The 23,121-nt window shown below is 46.9% G+C and overlaps 1 protein-coding gene and 1 long non-coding RNA gene across 3 annotated transcripts in view; one reads left to right on the top strand and one right to left on the bottom strand.

Moving 5' to 3' along the window:
* Positions 1-7,597, bottom strand: part of LOC140714431 (uncharacterized) — a 51,861-nt gene extending 44,264 nt beyond the window's left edge. For both annotated transcript variants that reach the window (XR_012095873.1, XR_012095872.1), the window contains exon 1: positions 7,432-7,597. This is a non-coding gene — a long non-coding RNA (uncharacterized lncRNA). The remainder of the gene's footprint in view (positions 1-7,431) is intronic.
* Positions 7,598-11,090: 3,493 nt separating this feature from the next.
* LOC140714425 (alpha-internexin-like) lies at positions 11,091-22,446 on the top strand. Its single transcript, XM_073025718.1, has 3 exons — positions 11,091-12,165; positions 12,441-12,565; positions 20,866-22,446. Exons 1-3 carry the CDS (start codon positions 11,149-11,151, stop codon positions 22,178-22,180), a joined length of 2,457 nt encoding a protein of 818 aa, XP_072881819.1. The 5' UTR covers positions 11,091-11,148; the 3' UTR covers positions 22,181-22,446.
* The last annotated feature ends 675 nt before the right edge of the window (positions 22,447-23,121 follow it).

Raw genomic sequence — 23,121 nt, forward strand, 5'->3', positions numbered from 1 at the left:
GACCTTCCCCACAGACACTGCCCAGCTCCCTGTACTCTGTGACCAACCCCACAGACACTGCCCAGCTCTCTGTACTCTGTGACCAACCCCACAGACACTGCCCAGCTCTCTGTACTCTGTGACCTTCCCCGCAGACACTGCCCAGCTCCCTGTACTCTGTGACCAACCCCACAGACACTGCCCAGCTCTCTGTACCCCGTGACCTTCCCCGCACTGCCCAGCTCTCTGTACTCTGTGACCTTCCCCACACCGCCCAGCTCTCTGTACTCTGTGACCTTCCCCGCAGACACTGCCCAGCTCTCTGTACTCTGTGACCAACCCCACAGACACTGCCCAGCTCTCTGTACTCTGTGACCAACCCCGCAGACACTGCCCAGCTCTCTGTACTCTGTGACCAACCCCACAGACACTGCCCAGCTCTCTGTACTCTGTGACCAACCCCGCAGACACTGCCCAGCTCTCTGTACCCCGTGACCTTCCCCGCACTGCCCAGCTCTCTGTACTCTGTGACCTTCCCCACACTGCCCAGCTCTCTGTACTCTGTGACCTTCCCCGCAGACACTGCCCAGCTCTCTGTACTCTGTGACCAACCCCACAGACACTGCCCAGCTCTCTGTACTCTGTGACCAACCCCACAGACACTGCCCAGCTCTCTGTACTCTGTGACCAACCCCACAGACACTGCCCAGCTCTCTGTACTCTGTGACCTTCCCCACAGACACTGCCCAGCTCCCTGTACTCTGTGACCGACCCCACAGACACTGCCCAGCTCTCTGTACCCCGTGACCTTCCCCGCACTGCCCAGCTCTTTTACTCTGTGACCTTCCCCGCACTGCCCAGCTCTCTGTACTCTGTGACCTTCCCCGCAGACACTGCCCAGCTCTCTGTACTCTCTGACCAACCCCACAGACACTGCCCAGCTCTCTGTACCCCGTGACCTTCCCCGCACTGCCCAGCTCTCTGTACTCTGTGACCTTCCCCACAGACACTGCCCAGCTCTCTGTACTCTGTGACCTTCCCCGCACTGCCCAGCTCTCTGTACTCTGTGACCAACCCCACAGACACTGCCCAGCTCCCTGTACTCTGTGACCTTCCCCACAGACACTGCCCAGCTCTCTGTACTCTGTGACCAACCCCACAGACACTGCCCAGCTCTCTGTACTCTGTGACCAACCCCACAGACACTGCCCAGCTCTCTGTACTCTGTGACCAACCCCACAGACACTGCCCAGCTCTCTGTACTCTGTGACCTTCCCCACACTGCCCAGCTCTCTGTACTCTGTGACCAACCCCACAGACACTGCCCAGCTCTCTGTACTCTGTGACCAACCCCACAGACACTGCCCAGCTCTCTATACGCTGTGACCTTCCCCGCACTGCCCAGCTCTCTGTACTCTGTGACTAACCCCACAGACACTGCCCAGCTCTCTATACGCTGTGATCTTCCCCGCACTGCCCAGCTCACTGTACTCTGTGACCTTTCCCGCACTGCCCAGCTCTCTGTACTCTGTGACTAACCCCACAGACACTGCCCAGCTCTCTATACGCTGTGATATTCCCCGCACTGCCCAGCTCCCTGTACTCTGTGACCTTTCCCGCACTGCCCAGCTCTCTGTACTCTGTGACCTTCCCCACAGACCCTGCCCAGCTCTCTGTACTCTGTGACCTTCCCCACAGACACTGCCCAGCTCTCTGTACTCTGTGACCAACCCCACAGACACTGCCCAGCTCTCTGTACTCTGTGACCTTCCCCACAGACACTGCCCAGCTCTCTGTACTCCGTGACCTTCCCCACAGACACTGCCCAGCTCCCTGTACTCTGTGACCTTCCCCACACTGCCCAGCTCCCTGTACTCTGTGACCAACCCCACAGACACTGCCCAGCTCTCTGTACTCTGTGACCAACCCCACAGACACTGCCCAGCTCTCTGTACCCCGTGACCTTCCCCGCACTGCCCAGCTCTCTGTACTCTGTGACCAACCCCACAGACACTGCCCAGCTCTCTGTACTCTGTGACCAACCCCTCAGACACTGCCCAGCTCTCTGTACTCTGTGACCAACCCCACAGACACTGCCCAGCTCTCTGTACTCTGTGACCAACCCCACAGACACTGCCCAGCTCTCTGTACTCTGTGACCAACCCCACAGACACTGCCCAGCTCTCTGTACTCTGTGACCAACCCCACAGACACTGCCCAGCTCTCTGTACTCTGTGACCAACCCCACAGACACTGCCCAGCTCTCTGTACTCTGTGACCTTCCCCACACTGCCCAGCTCTCTGTACTCTGTGACCAACCCCACAGACACTGCCCAGCTCTCTGTACTCTGTGACCAACCCCACAGACACTGCCCAGCTCTCTGTACTCCGTGACCTTCCCCGTACTGCCCAGCTCTCTGTACTCTGTGACCAACCCCACAGACACTGCCCAGCTCTCTGTACTCTGTGACCAACCCCACAGACACTGCCCAGCTCCCTGTACTCTGTGACCAACCCCACAGACACTGCCCAGCTCTCTGTACTCTGTGACCTTCCCCACACTGCCCAGCTCTCTGTACTCTGTGACCAACCCCACAGACACTGCCCAGCTCTCTGTACTCCGTGACCTTCCCCACACTGCCCAGCTCTCTGTACTCTGTGACCAACCCCACAGACACTGCCCAGCTCTCTGTACTCTGTGACCTTCCCCACACTGCCCAGCTCTCTGTACTCTGTGACCAACCCCACAGACACTGCCCAGCTCTCTGTACTCTGTGACCTTCCCCACACTGCCCAGCTCTCTGTACTCTGTGACCAACCCCACAGACACTGCCCAGCTCTCTGTACTCCGTGACCTTCCCCGCACTGCCCAGCTCTCTGTACTCTGTGACCAACCCCACAGACACTGCCCAGCTCCCTGTACTCTGTGACCTTCCCCACAGACACTGCCCAGCTCTCTGTACTCTGTGACCAACCCCTCAGACACTGCCCAGCTCTCTGTACTCTGTGACCAACCCCACAGACACTGCCCAGCTCTCTGTACTCTGTGACCAACCCCACAGACACTGCCCAGCTGTCTGTACTCAGTGACCAACCCCACAGACACTGCCCAGCTCTCTGTACTCTGTGACCAACCCCACAGACACTGCCCAGCTCTCTGTACCCCGTGACCTTCCCCACACTGCCCAGCTCTCTGTACTCTGTGACCAACCCCACAGACACTGCCCAGCTCTCTGTACTCTGTGACCAACCCCACAGACACTGCCCAGCTCTCTGTACTCTGTGACCAACCCCACAGACACTGCCCAGCTGTCTGTACTCAGTGACCAACCCCACAGACACTGCCCAGCTCTCTGTACTCTGTGACCAACCCCACAGACACTGCCCAGCTCTCTGTACTCTGTGACCAACCCCACAGACACTGCCCAGCTCTCTGTACCCCGTGACCTTCCCCACACTGCCCAGCTCTCTGTACTCTGTGACCAACCCCACAGACACTGCCCAGCTCTCTGTACTCTGTGACCAACCCCACAGACACTGCCCAGCTCTCTGTACTCTGTGACCAACCCCACAGACACTGCCCAGCTCTCTGTACTCTGTGACCAACCCCACAGACACTGCCCAGCTCCCTGTACTCTGTGACCTTCCCCACAGACACTGCCCAGCTCTCTGTACTCTGTGACCTTCCCCGCACTGCCCAGCTCCCTGTACTCTGTGACCAACCCCACAGACACTGCCCAGCTCCCTGTACTCTGTGACCAACCCCACAGACACTGCCCAGCTCTCTGTACTCTGTGACCTTCCCCACACTGCCCAGCTCTCTGTACTCTGTGACCAACCCCACAGACACTGCCCAGCTCTCTGTACTCTGTGACCTTCCCCACAGACACTGCCCAGCTCTCTGTACTCCGTGACCTTCCCCGCACTGCCCAGCTCTCTGTACTCTGTGACCAACCCCACAGACACTGCCCAGCTCTCTGTACGCTGTGACCTTCCCTGCACTGCCCAGCTCTCTGTACTCTGTGACCAACCCCACAGACACTGCCCAGCTCCCTGTACTCTGGAGAATGAGTGATTTTTCTTCCACATTGAGAAACTCTTCATAATCTCCATTTTCATCTGTCTTTCTAATCTGGAAACTGAGAAGGTCAAGATATAATGCAAGGGGATGGTGAGAGCAGAGAGATTTACTAGGAATCAAGGGGCAACTTTTTCACCCAGAGGGTGGTGAGCATATGGAACAAGCAGTCAAAGAAAGTGTTTGAGGCCATACATTAACAACATTTAAAAGGTACTTATACAGGTACATGGACAGGCAAGGATTAGAGGGCTATGGGCCAAACAGGGGCAAATGCAGGGACTTAGCTGAGCATCTGGGTAGTGATGGACTGGTTGGGCTGAAAGGTCTGTGTCCCTGCTTTATGTCCAGCTGTTTACCAAGAAATGTTGAGGGTTGAGCTCAGGTTCTAAAGTACTTTGGTTGCACCCACTGTTCCGGAGTAGGGTGTGTGTGTGTGTGTATACAGACTCTGGCTCGGGTTGGGGTCTCCCTTCCCACCGTCTGGCAGATCGAGCCCCCCCCCCCCCCCCATCTCCCAGAGTCCCTGGTCATCCCGAGGTATCCAACCACAGGATGGGAGTTCTACTGCCAGACAGTCAGTAATGCCCCAGACTCATAGAATCATAGAAAACAGGCCCTTTGGTCCATCTAGTCCATGCTGAGTCATTTAAACTGCCTTTTCCCAGCATCCTGCACCAGTACCAAAGCCTTCCATTCATGTAACTATCCAAATTTGTGTTCAACGTTTAAAATAAGCTCACACACACCACTTGTGCCTGCAGCCTGTGCCACATTCTCACAGCCCTCTGAGTGAAAGGTCCCCTTCATGTTCCCCTTAAACTTTTCACCATTAACCCATGACCTCTGGTTGTAGTCACAACCAACCTTAGTGGAAAAAGCCTGCTTGCATTTACCCTATCTATACCCCCTCATAATTTTGTATACCTCTATCAAATCTCCTCTCAATCTTCTACGTTCTAAGGAATATAGTCCTAACCTATTCAATCTTTCCTTATAACTCAGGTCCTCCAGGCCAGGCAACATCCTTGTAAATTATCTCTGCAGTCTTTCAGTCTTATTTACATCTTGCCAGTAGGTAGGTGATCAAAACTGCACACAATACTCCAAATTAGGCCTCACCAATGTCTTATACAACTTCAACATAACATCCCATTTCCTGTATTCATTACATTGTTTTATGAAGGCCAATATGACAGAAGCTTTCTTTATGACCCTATCAACCTGTAACATCACTTTCAACGAATTATGTACCTGCATTCCCAGATCTCTTTGATCTACCACACACCTCACTGCTCTACTGTTCACTGTGTAGGACCTACCTTGGTTGGTCCACCAAAGTGCAACACCTCATGATTGTCTGCATTAAATTGCATCTGCCATTTTTCCAACTGGTCTGCAAGCCATGGTAGCCTTTCTGACTGTCTACTGCATCCCCAATTTTGTTGTCAACAGCAAATATTCTGATCCAGTTCCACATTATAGGTGATGAACAACAATGGACCGAAGCCCTCTAGTAACAGTCCTCCAGTCAGAAAGCCAACCATCTACTACCACTCTCTGGCTTCTCCCACAAAGCCGATGTCTAGTCGAAATTACTATCTCACCTTGAATGCCAAGCAACTGAACCTTCATGACCAGCCTCCCATGTGCTACCTTGTCAAATGCCTTGCTAAAGTCCATATGGACAACATCAACTGACAAGCCTTCATCAGCTTCCTTGGTAACTTCCTCAAAAAATGCTATAAGATTGTTTAGACAGATGAAGCCGTGCTGAGTATTCTTAATCAGTCTACATCTATCCAAATACTCATATATCCAGTCACTTAGAAAACCTCCCATAACTTTCCCACTACTGATGTCAGAGTCACCAGCCTATAATTTCCTGGTTTATTTCTTAAACAACAGAACAATATTGGCTATCCTCCAATCCTCCAGGACCTCACTTGTCATTAAGGATGATCTAAATATCTCTGCTCGGCCCCCAGTAAATTCTGCCCTTGCCTTCTGTCTGAGGGAACACCCTGGGGATAAATCCTAATGTGCTTCAAACACTTCCTCCTCTGCAATCTGTAGGGTCCAAGAAGTTGATGCCACTTTGCTTCACTTCTTTAGACTCCTGAGTAAATACAGATGTTAAATATGCATTTAAGATCTTCCCTCTTCTCTTTTGGCTCCACACATGGATTACCATTCTGATCTTCCAGAGATCCTTTGCAATCTTTTTGCTCTGAACATATCTGTAGAATTGCTTACGATTCTCCTTCACCTTGTCGGCTAAATCAACTTCATGCCTTCCTTTAGCCCTCCTGATTTCTTTCTTAAGTGTTCTCTTGCATTTCTTATACTCCATAAGCAGCTCTTTTGTTCCTACCTGCCTGTACCTGCAATGCAACATCTTTTGTCTTCTTATCCATGGCTTCAATATCTTTTGAAAACCAAGGTTCCCTACACCTGTTTTCTTTACCTTTTATTCTGACAGGTACATACAAGCTTTGTACTCTCGTAATTTCACTTTTGAAAGCTTCCCACTTACCTTTGTCAGAAAACAGCCTGTTCCAATCCACACTCACCAGATCCTTTCTGATATAATCAAAATTGGCATTTCTCCAATTTATAAACTCATCTAGCCGACCTGACCTAACTTTTGGCATATTTATTTTTAAATTAATGCCATTGTGGATGTAAAGTGTTCCTCTAAACAAATTTCAAATTCCCTAATAGCAGATCAAGAATTGCACACTCTCTCCTTGGAACTTATATGTACTGATTGAGAACTCTTTTTTGAACACATTTAACAAACTCTACCTTATTTAATCATTTTACAATATGAGAGCCCCAGTAATCATGTGGAAAGTTAGAATCACCTACTTTAACAACAGTGTTTCTTGCAAAAGTCAGCGATCTCTCGACAAATTTATTCCTCTAAATCCCTCGGTGGTTGGGTGGTCGGTAATATAGCCCCATTAACGTGATCACACCTTTCTTATTATTCAGTTCTACCCATAACGCCTCACTAGACGAATTCTCCAGTCTGTCCAGACTGAGCAATGCCGTGATATTTTCCCGAACTAGTAACGCCACCCCTTAATCCCTCCCGCTCTGTGATGTCTAAAGCAACGGATACTGAGATACCAGTCCTGCTCCTCTTGCAACCAAGTCTCACTAATAGCTGCATTATAATAATTACAGCTGTCGATCCATGCCGAGTTCTTCCGCCTTCTTGCATTGACATACACAGCTGAGGCTAGTTGCGCCATGCTCAACATTTTGGTTCCTCACTTTCTCTGAGGTCTTACCAACATCTTTTATTCACAGTCTCTCCGGTAACTGTTCTGGCACTCTGGTTCCCATCCCACTGGAACTCTACTTGCCTTCCGCCACACCCTTGTCCTTCCCTTGCTCGGGTCTCTGTCCCGGCACCTATTCCGCCCCCGGCTGGGGTGGGAGGTCCCGGCTAAAATCCGCAGGACAAGCCCACTGTCAGTCGATGCGGGACGGGTGCAGTTTGACTGCGGGTGTCGGCCGCGGGATACCGGCTCCTGCAGCGGCCACGGCCGGAGCCAACATATGACTCAGCAAGGCGGAGACATGCGGCAGAGGAGTGGCCCCACCGCCTCTTAAACGGGCAACGCTCCGTGCTTCCTTCTCGTTAAACCATGAACCTCAGGGCAGAATGCATCCGGCAGCTGAAACGGGATGTGGTGGATTTCTTTGGGGCGTTTTTCTGTCTATTTTAGGAATGTCTAACTCCCCTCTGTCCATCTGCGGTTATAGAAGCTTGGGCACCTTTCACAAGATGGGCCAAACAGCCAGCACTGCCTTGAGAAGCCCACCTACTATCACCATCAACCACAACTCCGCTGTCAGGCAAGGTTAGATAGAGTAGTAGAACCCAGAACTTGGCCCTTCAGGCCAACGATTCGCTGCTGTCCATCGAACACCCATTTACACCGATCTTACATTAATTGCAATTCATACCCTCCTCCCCTTCCCACCCTTTGGGACAGTTGGATCTCTGCTTTTACCTTGGAGCCCAACACATAAACTGTCTTCCACTGAGAATGATGTCCAGGCAACGGCGTAAAAGAACAGTTAAACAACTACCACCAACCCCCATCTCCACTGCCACCCACCCACTACCACCTTTAAGAAGTGTTTGTGATTTTGAAGTTAAGATTGACAGAATTTTTTCAGAATTTATTCCTTCAATAAATGAGTTTATAGCTATAGTCCCGGGCTAAAATGTTTCACTCGTCCCTCGCTGTCTCCCAAAGAGGCCACGTAACTATGAAAATGAACAAGAGAGAGCCAGTGGATGTAGTGTACCTGGACTTCCAGAAAGCTTTTGATAAAGTCCCACATAGGAGATTAGTGGGAAAAATTAGGGCACATGGTATTGGGGGCAGAGTACTGACATGGATTGAAAATTGGCTGGTTGACAGGAAACAAAGAGTAGCGATTAACGGGTCCCTTTCAGAATGGCAGGTTGTGATCAGTGGGGTACCGCAAGGTTCGGTGCTAGGACCACAGCTGTTTACAATATACATTAATGATTTAGATGAAGGGATTAAAAGTAACATTGGCAAATTTGCCGATGACACAAAGCTGGGTGGCAGTGTGAAATGTCAGGAGGATGTTATGAGAATGCAGGGTGACTTGGACAGGTTGGGTGAATGGGCAAATGTATGGAAGATGCAGTTTAATGTGGATAAATGTGAGGTTATCCACTTTGGTGGCAAGAACAGGAAGGCAGATTACTATCTAAATGGAGTCAAGTTAGGAAAAGGGGAAATACAACGTGATCTAAGTGTTCTTGTACGTCAGTCAATGAAAGCAAGCATGCAGGTACAGCAGGCAGTGAAGAAAGCTAATGGCATGCTGGCCTTTATAACAAGAGGAATTGAGTATAGGAGTAAAGAGGTCCTTCTGCAGCTGTACAAGGCCCTGGTGAGACCCCACTTGGAGTATTGTGTGCAGTTTTGGTCTCCAAGTTTGAGGAAGGACATACTTGCTATTGAGGGAGTGCAGCGTAGGCTCACGAGGTTAATTCCCGGATGGCAGGACTGTCATATGTTGAAAGATTGGAGCGACTGGGCTTGTATACACTGGAATTTAGAAGGATGAGAGGGGATCTGATTGAAACATATAAGATTATTAAGGGATTGGACACACTGGAGGCAGGAAGCATGTTCCCGCTGATGGGTGAGTTCAAAACTAGAGGCCACAGTTTAAGAATAAGGGGTAGGCCATTTAGAACAGAGATGCGGAAAAACTTTTTCACCCAGAGAGTGGTGGATATGTGGAATGCTCTGCCCCAGAAGGCAGTGGAGGCCAAGTCTCTGGATGCATTCAAGAGAGAGTTAGATAGAGCTCTTATAGATAGCAGGGACAAGGGATATGGGGAGAGGGCAGGAACGGGGTACTGATTGTGTATGATCAGCCATGATCACAGTGAATGGCGGTGCTGGCTAGAAGGGCCGAATGGCCTACTCCTGCACCTACTGTCTATTGTCTGTTGTCCCTCATTACCACAACCCCCCCCTCCATTCGCAGGAGGACATCCTCAATTCTGGGAGGCCATACTCAGTTACTTCACTGGACCATTTGAACCTTTTTCTTCATTTATTTGTTTTTATTTGTTCTAAGGATCATGTCATGACTGGTAAAGCTAACGTTTATTGCTAAACCTTGAGAAGGTAGTGGTGATCTGCCTTCTTGGACCACTGTAGTCGTTCTGGTGAAGTTCAGCACCATGGTGTGGGAAGGGATTTTGAGAGCTTGGACCCAGTGATAAAACACTGGTGATATATTTCCACGTATTGGTGGTATTGACTTGACGGAAATCTGCCAGTGGTGGCTATCCCCTGCACTAAGACAGAGGAGCAGAATTAGGCCATTCGGCCCAATGAGTCAAGGGTAATTTATGCCTGCCTGTGTCCCTTTATGTGATGCAGTCCAGGGTTCAGAAGATGCAGTTGAAGTGACAGGGTAACGTCACTGATCACTTGTGGGTGGAAACTGCACAAAGCTGAAGGGAATCAGTGTCAGGACTGGTTGATTGAATCTTAGTAGTAGAGTCATAGATTAGTATAGCATGCAACCCTGCCCTTTGGCCCAACCAGACTATGCTGACCACGTTGCCCACCTGTCTGTTCCCAATTCCTAGGTTCAGACCACATTCCTCTAAGCCCCATCCCTCTGTGCACTTACCCAAGTGCTTTGAACATAGAACAGTGCAGGCTCTTCAGCCCACAATTTCTTCTTAAGTGATGTGGGCTGCTTTGTCCAGGATGGCATTAGCAAGTAGGGAGCTATCCATCACTCCTGACATATGCTTCGTACATAGATGGTGGAAGGCCTCGAGATGTCAAGAGAAGAGTCAATCATAGCTTTTGTAGTCAGAATATTCACTTGGCAGATCAAGTTGAGTTTCTGGTTAACAAATGGCCACAATGTTAATGGGGGGGGGGGGAGGCTGGGACATAATAATGCCCCTGGTAGATAGCCACACTCTCTCTGTTGGATGATGAGTAAATGTTCCTTGTCACTTCTCAGCCCATGCTTGAATACTGTCCATATCATGATGTCTGCTGGTGAAGATGGGGTTAGTGGGGAGTTCCAGGGTTTAGACCCAGTGACAATATATTTCTAATGAAACTGGGTGGCCAGGAGGAAACCTGTCGGCAGTGTCCTGTCTATGGGCTCCGCTGCTCTTGCTGAGACAGGGGTGGAAGATACGGCCAGAGTAACCAGGGCAAACTGCTTCCTATCAATGCCTGATTCACATACAAACTATCCATCAGCCCATATGTTCAGAAGTGGTGGAAGAAAAATCCTTTTGGTACAATAATCTGTTTTTGTTTGCTGAATTAAGTCTTTGGACTTTTAAACATTAGAGGAAGCAGTTGTGCAGGTTGGCCACTCGAAGACGCATTGCCAGTTTAAATGCAAAACAGAGAGAGACCGCAAGCCTCACAAATTTCCTTCAAGTGGTCGGACAAACAAATGAGCAGCGTCAGCATCAGATTTCTCAATAAAAGGTTCGGTGCACGAGAGGACCGCATTGTTCTGGACAGCCCTGCAGCAGAATGACGAGCTACGGCTGGGATTTATTGGATGCCCTTCCGACAAGGAGGCTGCACTCGGACTCCTCCAGGATCATGCATCGAGACGTGGGTTTTCGCACTCAGACCTGGTCCAGAGGAACCGCTTCATCCCTCAAGCACAGTCCGCTATCTGCCACCCTGCTTCAGAGGCCCTCGGACAGCATGCAGCTCTATCAGTCAGGAGCCTTCTCTGAGGATCACATCGCGGTTAGCCTGAATGAGAAGCTCCTGCTGCAGGGGCTGAACGACCGCTTCGCCGGATTCATTGACAAGGTCCGGCAGCTGGAACAGCAGAACCAGGGGCTGGAGTCGGAGATCGCTGCTCTGAGAGAGAGTCAGAGCAACCGATCTGGCCTCGCCAGCATCTACGAACCTGAAATGTTAGAGTTACGAAGCCTCCTCCTGGAAACTGAAAACCAGAAGACACAGTTTCTCCTGGAGAGCGACCACCTGAAGGAGAAGGTCCAGCGGCTAAAGGAGAAGTTCGAGGCCGAGGTACAAGCTCGTCTGGACACGGAGGCGAGCTTGCAAGCCTGTAAGAAAGACCAGGGCAACAGTAACCTGGTGAGGCTGGAGCTAGAAAGGAAGGTGCAGTCTCTGACGGACGAAATCCTCTTTCTCAAGCAGAACCACGAGGAAGAAGTGTCTGACCTGTTCTCTCAGGTCCAAGCTTCGCAGGTCAGTGTGGAAATGAAGGATTTTACCAAGCCCGATTTGGCCGGAGCCCTGAAAGCGATTCGATCGCAGATGGAAGGGTGCACCAGCGTTAACATGCAACAGGCGGAGGAGTGGTTCGCCTCCAGGGTAGCCAAACTCAACGATGCAGCAGCTCTCAACAAGGAGGCTCTACAGAGAAACAGGCAGGAGATCAGCGAGTACAATCGGCAGCTCCAGTGCAAGAACATCGAATTAGAAACATTGAGAGGCAGGAAGGAGTGTCTGGAGAAGCAGTTGAATGATGCCGAGGCCAGGCACGACGGAGAATTGATCCAGTATCAGGTGAGAAACCCTTCAACTGTACACCTCCTCACCAGAGTAGCACACGCAAATGCTGGAGGAACTCAGCAGGTCAGGCAGCATCTATGGAGAGGATTAAACAGTCGACGTTTCGGGCCGGGACCCTTCATCAGGACTTCATTCCGCCCCTGCCTCACCTGCTGATTTTGTGTGGGTTATTCTGGATTTCCAGCATTTACATAATCTCTCGTGTTTAGGATTTGCGTACATTCTCACTCCTACTTGCTTAATCTATTCCAATTTGCTTGGTTTTACAGGATGCCATCCAACAACTAGAAAATGAGCTTAAAAGTACAAAGCAGGAAATGAGTCGCCACCTGAGGGAATATCAAGACCTGTTGAACGTCAAAATGGCCTTGGACGTGGAGATCGCCTCCTACAGGTAGGGTTTGTAATAGTTCTGTGTACGGAATCGTTTGCAGTGAAATAAATTCTCGGAATGTAAATTAAAGTAATTATAGTGAAAGGGGGAGACACTAAAACAGAGAGACAGTAAGAAGAGTAGTGAAATGTTGTCCCTGCAGTTATATGATGCTTTTGATACCATCACCAAGTCACTGTCCCCTGAGCCTTTCCTCTGAATTGGTTTGATGTTTAAAAGGGTTTGTTACAAACAAAACAATTCTTCCTGCGAGACAAAAAAAAAACGGCAGATACTGGGACCTGGATGAACAATCTGCTAGAGGAACTGAGCGGATCGAGCAGCGTCTGTGGGTGGCAGGGATAATGCAGAAAACGTTTTTTGTGACATTTTCCTACTTTGAAGGATATACCTACCTCACGCCTTTGAAATTTGCAACTGCATTCACTTTAGAGCAGAGCAGGTTGACACCAGAATTCCTCTGTCCAAGGTAGTCGTCATCAGAGTTGGTGGGGGCTGGTGGGTTTCAGAGTTTGTGTGGACCACATCACCATTCTGTCAGATAATGTGACACAGCATGCTCACCACCTCCCGCTAAATGTCTTTACCCTCTTGGTAAAAGTACCAGTTGGTCAGAAAAAGAAACTCTAGGAGGAGACAGCAGCTTTCTGCTGGAAAGTAATACCGGACCCTTGCCACCAAGTCCTCATGAGTGAAGGCACAGGAACCATGGAGTCCAGTCTCTGCTTTGCACGTTGTGTGGAAAGATGATGGCTTTCCAATTAGAATGTAGTCCTTCCGTCAAAACTGCAGCTGACACTCTTCCCCTCTCTCTTCCCCCTACATCCCAACATAATCTGCGAGGAATTAACCCTGACGAGGAGCACGAGGAAGGAAAGGGTTAAAACTGCGGCTTTCCCATTCACTATCTTACTCTGGATTTGGACCACACACACCGATAACCATGAAGTGAAATCAATACATTAATTCTGCAGATGCTAGAACCTCTGGAAGAACAATTTATTTACTCAGGAAAAGGCAGCCAGATTGAAACGTCAGTGAAACGGGTTTATTCCACAGAATAAAATGGCTAAGGTGACAGCTGCCCAATCTAAAGCAGTTTTCTGAGCGAGGAATCCAGCCAGACCACCCTCACTCCCACCCACCCCCCCCCCATCGCATTTCCACTCTCTCTTCAAAGCTGCACTTTCAACGTGATTCCAACCCTGACTGCTCACTGCGTCAAGAACCTTCACTTTTTTCCCGCCAACCTTTTCGTCTGTTCTCGACTTTCCATTGGTTACGTTTGTCTGGGCCATCGGCGGCTTTAACTTCCTCTATTAAATCTTCCCACAATTTCCTCTGTTCCAAGGGAAGCAACTTCAGTTTCCCCGTTCTCTCCTCTTAACCAAAGGCCCTCATTCCGGGGAGGTACTACCCCCTCATCCTCTCTGAAGCCTTCACAGTTTTCCTGCAGCTGGCGCCAGCAAAGAATGCAAAGTAGTGATGCACCATCAATAACTCACGCTGAGACTTAGGAAGCGAGATATCGGCACTACATCCTGGGGAAAATGAGGGAGAGCAGCAGCCCACAGTCGCCTTTATACAGGGGTCTGTGGGAGGAGCCACAGGAGCAGTCAGCAGGATCTGTGGGAGGAGCCACAGGAGCAGTCAGACGGGTATATCTAGTTCACCACAAGTAGTGACGGACAATGATCAGGACTAATGGCTCAAATTGGATGATTTCTTACTCATATTTAAATTTTTTAAATTTCAAACCTGTAAGTTTGCAAACAAAGCAATGTGAGACGATTATTTTGTTGCACTGAGAGGGAAGAGGGAAGCTAAAATTAGATGTATTGGGATTATAGTTGAGTAAAGGTGACTACAAGGTCATGAGAGAGGAGCTGGCCAATGTTGATTGGAAGGGGACACTAAGCAGGGATGACGACAGAGCAGCAATGGCTGGAGTTTCTGGCAGTAATTCAGAAAACGCAGCATGGGTTCGTCTTAAAAAGACTTGTTGACAAGGAAACAGACAGACAGCGTATAAGCAGAAGAGGGGATATATACAGTATTATTGCAAAAATTAGTAGGAAGCTAGGGGATTGGGAAACTTTTCACTTCTGGTTGGTCGCCTATGACTTAGTCGTGTTCTGCAGGGGTTGGCGTTAAGTCCGCTACTTTTCATATTATATGTTAATAATCTGAATGATGGAATTGATGGTTTGTGGCCAAGTTTGCAGATAAGTGGAGGGTCAGATAGAGGAAGCAGGGAATCTGCAGGACTTAAATTAGGAGAATGGGGAAGGAAGTGGCAGATGGAATATAGTGTAGAGAAGTATATCATCATGCACTTTGGTAGAAGGAATAAAGGCATAAACTATTTTCTAAACAGGGAGTAAATTAAAAAATCAGAGATGCTAAGGGATTTTGGAGTCCTTGTGCAGGATTTCCTAAAGGTTAGCAATAGTGCCAACACCTCTGAAGTTTGGCCATGTCCCAGGGCAGTGAAATCCCTACATGAATAAGGATGATCTTTCTTCTTTTACGTAGACATTGCTATCCCATCCTATCTGAATTGCAGGGTTTCAACCCAAAATGTCAATGGTCCCTTTCTCCCTCCACAGATGCTGTGTGGACCCACTGAACTAATCCTGTAGATAGCTGTTTTGTGTTCCATATCTGCAGTACTTTGTGTCTAACATTAGGATGTTGTCTGGAATAGAGAGTCCAGGATAAACTGAACTGTTTTCTCTAAAAAATCGGAGGCTGAGAGGCAAAAAGTATGTAAAATTCTGGGAATTCTACAGAGTAGATTATCAGAATTTGTCTTTCCAGTGTAGGAGGCATTTTTAAAATTTAGTTGTAGATGCCTGGAACATGGCATCAGAGGAGGTGGTGGAGGCAGATACAATAGAAGTGTTTGGGTGATGTGGACAGATACATGAGATGGGGACCACATGCAGGCAGATGGGATTGGGATTGTGGTCGGCACAAACATTATAGGCCAAAGGGCCTGTTCGACGTTCCATCAATTCATCTCCCCAGATGATGCTGTGGTCACGTCCTCCCAGGGACTCCGTTCCTTTGCTGCGCTACAGTAGACCTCACCATCTGCCTCAAGATTTCTTTCTCGGCAACTTTCCATACTACCTTCTTTGTTGCTGGTTTCTCAAATGCTACCAGTCTCCTGTGTACACCAATCTTCATAACACCTCATGCCTTTTCTATCAATTTGATACTGTTCTTAGCTTTCTATCTCTTACTATCTTTCCTTTCAGTTAGTCCTGACGAAGGGTCTTGGCCCAAAACATCGACAGTGCTTCTCCCTATAGATGCTGCCTGGTCTGCTGTGTTCCACCAGCATTTTGTGTGTGTTGCTTGAATTTCCAGCATCTGCGGATTTCCTCATGTTTGCAGTTCTTAGCTTCCTTAATTGGTAGTGTTATCACAGGTGCCAAGATACAGTGAAGAACTTGACTTGTAGAACATAAGAAATTTTACAGCACTTTACAGGCCTTACAGCTCACGATGTTGCGCCAACCATGTAACCTACTCTAGAAACTGCCAAGAATTTCCCTACCTCATAGCCCTCTATTATTCTAAGCTCCATGTACCTATCTAAGGGCTCTTAAAAGACCCATTGTATCCACCTCTACCACCTCCACTGGCAGTGCATTCCATGCACCCACCACTCTCTGTGTGGAAAACTTACCTCTGACATGCCCTTGTACCTACATCCAAGCACCTTAAAACTATGCTACCTCATGTTAACCATTTCAGCTCTGGAGAAAACGCTCTGGCTATCCGATAACACAATCAATGTCTCTCACCATTTTATGCACCTCTATCAGGTCACCTCTCATCCTCTATTGCTCCAAGAAGAAAAGGCCAAGTTCACTCAACCTATGCCCTCCAATCCAGGCAACATCCTTGTAAATCTCCTCTACACTCTCTCTATAGTATCCACATCCTTCCTGTAATGAGGTGACTAAAACTGAATACAGTACTCCTAGTGGAGTCTAACCAAGATCTTATTTAGCTGCAGCTGCAGAAACATTTCCTCATGGCTCTTGAACTCAACCCCACAGCTGATGAAGGCCAACACACCATATGCCTTGTTAACAACACCGTCAACATGCACAGCAGCTTTGAGTGTCCTATAAACGTGGACCCCAAGATCTCACTCACACTTACCTGCGTTGAACTCCATTTGCCACTTCTCAGTCCAGTTCTGCATGCTATCAATGTCCTGCTGTAACCTCTGGCAACCCTCCAGACTATCCACAACACCCCCAACTTTTCTATCATCAGCAAACTTACTAGCCCACCCTTCTACTTTCTCATCCAGGTCATTTATAAAAATCACGAAGAGAACAGATCCCTGCAGAACACCACTGGTCACCGTCCTCGATGCAGAATATGAACTATTTACAACCACCCTTTGCCTTCTATGGGAAAGCCAATTCTGGATCCACAAAGCAAGGTCTCCTTGGACCCCATGACTCATTACTTTCTGAATGAGCCTTGCATGGGGAACCTTATCAAATGCCTTACTGAAATCCATATACATTACATCCACTGTTCTACCTTCATCAACGTGGTTTGTTACATCCTCAAAGAATCCAATCAGATTCGTAAAGCATGACCTATCTTTGACAAAGCCATTCTGACTGTCCCTAATCAGATTATGTCTCTCCAAATGCTCATAAATCTTGCCTCTCAGGATCTTCTCCAACAACTTGTCCACCACTGAAGTAAAAGTCACAGGTCTATAATTTCCTGGGTTATCTCTATTCTTGAAGGGAACGACGTTTGTAACCTTCCAATCCTCTGGTACTTCACCCATCCCTATTTATGATATAAAGATCATTGCCAGAGTCTCAACAGTCTTTGCTTCCCACAGTAACCTGGGGTATATCTCATCTGGTTCCGTTGACTTATCTAACTTAATACCTTTCAAAAGCTCCAGCACAACTTCTTTCTTAATGTTCATACACTCAAGCATTTCAGTCCACTGTAAGTCATCCCGACAATTGCCGAGGTCCATTTCACTGGTGAATACTGAAGCCAAGTATTCATTAAGTACCACTACTACCTCCACCGACTCCATGAACATTTCCACTCTCACATGGCTCATCCTCTTGCTCTTCTCATACTTGTTTCAAGAATGCCTTGGGGTTTCCTTGATCGCCAAGGATCATGGCCTCTTCTAGCTCTAATTTCATTTTTGTGTTCCTTCCTGGCACACTTGTAAATTTCTACAGTTTCTAACAGTACCTAGTTTCTTGAACCTTTCATAAGCTTTTTTTTTCTTCTTAACTAGATTTTCTACATCCTTTTTACACCATAGTTCTTTTACTCTACCATCCTTTTCCTGCCTCAATGAAACACCTATGCAGAACACCATCTTGTATACGGATTATGCAGGACAGGTCACTACAGTGTATTGAGGCAGAATAAGGTAAAACAATAACAATACAGAATAAAGTGTAAAAGCTACCAAAAAAGCCACCTATGCTCAGTCTGCCAGAGAAAGCAGGATCTCCCAGTGGCCACACATTTTAATTCCACGTCCCATTCCCATTCTGATATGTCTATCCATGGCCTCCTCTAATGTCAAAATGAAGCCACACTCAGGTTGGAGGAACACCACCTTATATACCGGCTGGGTAGCCTCCAACCTGATGGCATGAACATTGACTTCTCTAACTTCCATTAATGCCCCTTCTTACCCCATCCCTGACATACTTAGTTGTTTGTTTTTTTCTCTCTCTTTGCCCATCACTCTGCCTGTTGTCCATCTCCCTCTGGTGCTCCCCCCCCCCCCCCCACTTTCTTTCTTCCGAGGCCTCCCGTCCCATGAACCCTTCCCTTCTCCAGCTCTGTATCACTTTTGCCAATCACCTTTCCAGCTCTTAGCTTCATCCCACCCCCTCTGGTCTTCTCCTATCATTTTGCATTTCCCCCTCCCCATACTACTTTTAAATCTCTTAGTATCTTTCTCTTCAGTTAGTCCTGACGAAGGGTCTCGGCCCAAAACATCAACAGTGCTTCTCCTTATAGATGTTGCCTGACCTGGTGTGTTCCACCAGCATTTTGTGTGTGTTGTTCAAAAAAGTGCAGTGCAGGTAAGCAATCATAATGAAGCAGATTGTAAAGACGAGTCCATCTTATTCTACAAGAGGTTCGCTCAATAGTCTGATAACAGTGATATAGAAGCTGTCCTTGAGCCTAATGACAGCTACTTTCAGGCTTTATTATCTTCTTCCCAATGGGCGATGGGAGAAGAGAGAATGTCTGGGTTTGGAGGGTTCTTTGATTATGCAGCCTGCTTTATTGAGACAACGAGAAGTGTAAATGGAGTCCATGGAAAGGAGGCTGATTTCCATGACATGCCCACAACTCTTTGCAGTTTCTTGCAGTCACAAACACGGCAACTGTCCTACCAAGCTGTGATGTGTTGCAACTAGTGCACTAATTGACAGAGACACGCCAAATTTCTTTAGTCTCTCGAGAATGTAGAAGTGTTGGTGAGCTTCTTCGGCCATGACAGCAATGTAGCTGAACCAGAACAGGCTATTGATGATGTTCAGACCTAGGAATGCATAATCCTTTTATTTAGGATTGTGAAAAAAAACTTCTTTAAATGTTCTTATACTATCTGCAGCCTACTTCTTAAAATTTAAGATAATAGACTTAGTCTATAGTTTAATTGTTAAGCTGAATATGAAATTCCAACCTCCCCCTCCCACCCCAACAAGAGGATCCTTTGGAGATGATCAATGGATCCTCTTTTATTACACATGACTGGGCCCAATGTAAACAACTGTCCCAAATATATTTTATTTTTTATAGTTTTTAAAGGATCCTCATGCTTATCAATCCAATTTATCCAATCTACATGGAGATTCAAGTTATCCTGATTATTACAGCATGTTTTACAGGATCCCATCAGCGTCCCTCAGTGTAGAAAACTGAACATGACAAATACAGGCCCTTTGGCCCACAATGTCTGTGCTGAATGTGATCCCAAATTTAACTAATTCTCTTCTGCTTGTACATGATTCAGAATCAGGTTTATTAACACTGATATATGTCATGAAATTTGATTTTCTGCAGCAGCAATACAGCACAATACATAAATTTTACAATAAGTTACAAAAGTGAAATTGTGCAAAATAGAAATAAAGAAGTAGTTTTTATGGAGATCCATATTCCTTCATTTTCATGAGGATATCAGGCCTCTTAATGCCACTATTGTATCTTCTTCCACACTTTACCTACATTTCAATCTAAGATCATTTCTCAGGCTGTACAAATGTTTCTTTACTAAAGAGTATCCTTTTCTTTGAAGCCACTTATCTGAAGGTTGCTCTTTTGCTATGTGAATTTTCTGCAGAATTGTAGATGTGGGCCCAGAATGCAGACTAGCATTTCCATAGTGTCTTTCACAGCTTGGGACACCATAAAGCAGTGCAGTCAACTAGTTAGTTTACTGATGAAGGCAATTTCTCTAAAGCCACATAAAAAAAAACCCTCTGAATGGGAACTGAGGGACACTTATTCTGTGTCTGGTCTTGTGTGGTCAGTGCCAGCACTGCAGCACATGCTCCATTCTCCAACATTCAATCTTTACCTCAGTGAACCCAAAATATCATCACCTAAATATAATCCTTCAGATCACCATCTAAAAAATAAATTCCAGTTAACGGGATCACTGGAGCAATTTCTGCCCAAACTTATTGCAAACAGAAGACTAAACCCATCTGTGGGGCATGTGGAATTTTCCCTCAGAGATGGGGCAGCACACCCTGAACCCTGTCAACATCACACCACACTGATTTGGAATCCACTTTTTAAAGGATAGGAGCAGAATTAGACCATTCAGCCCATTAAGCCTGTTCTGCCATTCCATCATGGCTGATTTATTATTCCTCTCAACCCCATTCTCCTGCCTACCCTCCCCCCCATAACCTTTGACATCTTTACAAATTAAGAATCTATCAACCTCCGCTTTAAATGTACCAAGTGACTTGGCCTCCACAGCCATCTGCAGCAATGAATTCCACTCACTACCCTCTGGCTAAAGAAATTCCTTCACATCTCTGTTCTAAATGGACGTATGTCCTAGTATTCTGAGGCCCTGCCCTTTTGGGCTAGACTTCCCCACTGTAGGAAACATCTTCTCTGGTATAAATCACTTCACCTTCTTCATTACAAAACTAACTGTGCTTATCATAATGCCAGGCTTCATTAACATATAAGAATTTAATATTTTGCTGACGATCTAACATTATTTGTTTTTTATTTTAAAGAAAACTCCTTGAAGGGGAAGAGACAAGATTTGGTGACTTCACTCCCTCAACATATACATATAAGCTACAGCCTATAGCACACACAGCTTACGTAACAACCAAGACAAAAGCCACCTCCACAAAGGTTATGCCTCAATACAGGTTTGTAGAGGAAATCATTAGTGCAACAACAAAGGAAATTAATATGGCAGAATTGGAAGCTGTTGACTACAAGCCAGTGGATGATCAGGAAGTTAAACCAGAAGGTGAAGCAGCAGAGAAAGAGGAAGATGGCAAACCAATAGCATCAACTGAAGAGAAGGAGGAGGAGGAGGAAAAGGAAGCCGATGAGGCAGAAGATAAAGGTGAGGGTGAACAGGAACCAGCAAAGGAGGCTACTGATGAAGAAAAAGCTGATGAAGATAAGGGTGAAGAGAAGGTTGAAAAGGCTGAAGAGGACAAGGATGAAGAGAAGGTTGAAAAGGCTGAAGAAGATAAGGATGAAGAGAAGGTTGAAAAGGCTGAAGAGGATAAGGCCGAAGAGAAGGTTGAAAAGGCTGAAGAGGATAAGGATGAAGAGAAAGTTGAAAAGGCTGCAGAGGATAAGGATGAAGAGAAGGTTGAAAAGACTGAAGAGGATAAGGCTGAAGAGAAGGTTGAGAAGACGGAAGAGGATAAGGCTGAAGAGCTGGTTGAAAAGACGGAAGAGGATAAGGGTGAAGAGAAGATTGAAAAGGCTGAAGAGAAGGTTGAAAAAGAAGAGGAGGAAAAGGTTGAAAGAAAGGCTGAAGAGAAAGCTGAAGAGAAGGCAGTCGAGGAAAAAGCCAAAGTAAAGAATGGAGAGAAGGTTGAAAAGACAGAAGAGAAGGCTAAAGAAGAAAAAGCTGAAGATAGGAAGGCAGCAGAAGTAGCAAAGGTTGAAGAGGCTGTAGAGCAGGCAGAGGAAAAAGTTAAAGAAAAGGACAGAGAGAAGGCAGAAGAGAAGGAAGATGGCGAGAAGGCAGAAAAAGCAAAGGATGAAGAAAAAATTTCTAAAGAAAAATCTGAAGAGAAAGAGGTTTCTAAAATGAAAGCAGCTGAAGGGGTGAGTGAAGACTCACAGACTGGTGTCGAGCACGTTGAGGGTAAACCAAAAGAAAAGGCTGAAGAGACAAAAGATTCAGAAACCAAAGCAGTGACGGAGCAAGGAGCCAGTGAAACAACAGAGATCACAGCTGAGGGAGACAAGACCCAGGTGGCTGAGGATACAGAAACCGGGCCCATGGAACATGCAGAGACAAAGTTAACGGAAAGTGGAGCTAAGGATGGAGCAGCCACCACAGGAAAAGGCCAGTAAACAGGATAAAGGGCATATAGCTCCAGAAATTAATGGCAAGCAGAACACGGAACTGAAAGAACGAGAAATGCATGTTGATGGAGACACGTTTAAAGACATGAAAAATCTGAACAAAGTGTATACGGAAATAAATATGAGATAATCTCAGGGCAATAAGCAGCTAAGCTAACATTGCATGAACATTTGCACTGTTAAACACTGGAGGCATCACAGGCACTAGCAATGGGGATATGTGGGGTAAATCTGTACAAACATGAGTGAATAAAGATTTCAATCCAAATTCCCAGTTCTTCAGAATGACATTAATATGTTCAGGGAAAAAAATAACTTCATCAAAGATTATATTTACAAAGTGTAGGACAGTCTTAAACTGCCTCATAAATGCCAAGTCTAGGAGAAATTACAGGAGGAGGTGGATCCTAAACAGGGTCTGGAAGCAGACTTGGTGAGATGAGCAAACTTAAGGAGTAGAGATCCAGGTGAAGCAGATGTAATGCCGGTCTTCCCATATCTCTATTGTTGTTTATCATCAATATTAACAATTTAGATGATAATGTAAAATATATGAGCAAATTTGCGGGTTACGCTAAGATTGCAGTAGTAGACAGTGAAGAAGCTTACTGAAGCTTCAGCAGGATCTCAACCAGTTGGGAAAATGGGCTGAAAAATAGCAGATAAATTTTATGCAGACAAGTGTGACCTGTTTGAGAGGAGAAACCAGGAAAGCACTTAAACAGAGACCTGGGAATAGAGGTATGTAATTCCTTGGAAATAGCTTCACAGATAGATAGGGTTGTCAAGAGAACTTTTGGCACATTGGCCTTCATAAATCAGAAGATTGAGTACAGGAGTTTGGATGTATGTTGAAATTGTAGAGGTTGGTGGGGCTTAATTTGGAGTATTGTATGTAGTTCCAGTCACTGAAGTAATTGAAAGATGAG

This window comes from Hemitrygon akajei, chromosome 21 (assembly GCF_048418815.1).
Source record: "Hemitrygon akajei chromosome 21, sHemAka1.3, whole genome shotgun sequence".
NCBI lineage: Eukaryota > Metazoa > Chordata > Chondrichthyes > Myliobatiformes > Dasyatidae > Hemitrygon > Hemitrygon akajei.

Bases quoted from the DNA above. Each gene is read 5' to 3' on its own strand.
- LOC140714425 (XM_073025718.1), top strand. From the start codon at position 11,149: ATGACGAGCTACGGCTGGGATTTATTGGATGCCCTTCCGACAAGGAGG. The intron at 12,166-12,440 runs GTGAGAAACCCT...TTGGTTTTACAG, and splicing joins GAGAATTGATCCAGTATCAG to GATGCCATCCAACAACTAGA. The intron at 12,566-20,865 runs GTAGGGTTTGTA...TTTATTTTAAAG, and splicing joins GTGGAGATCGCCTCCTACAG to AAAACTCCTTGAAGGGGAAG.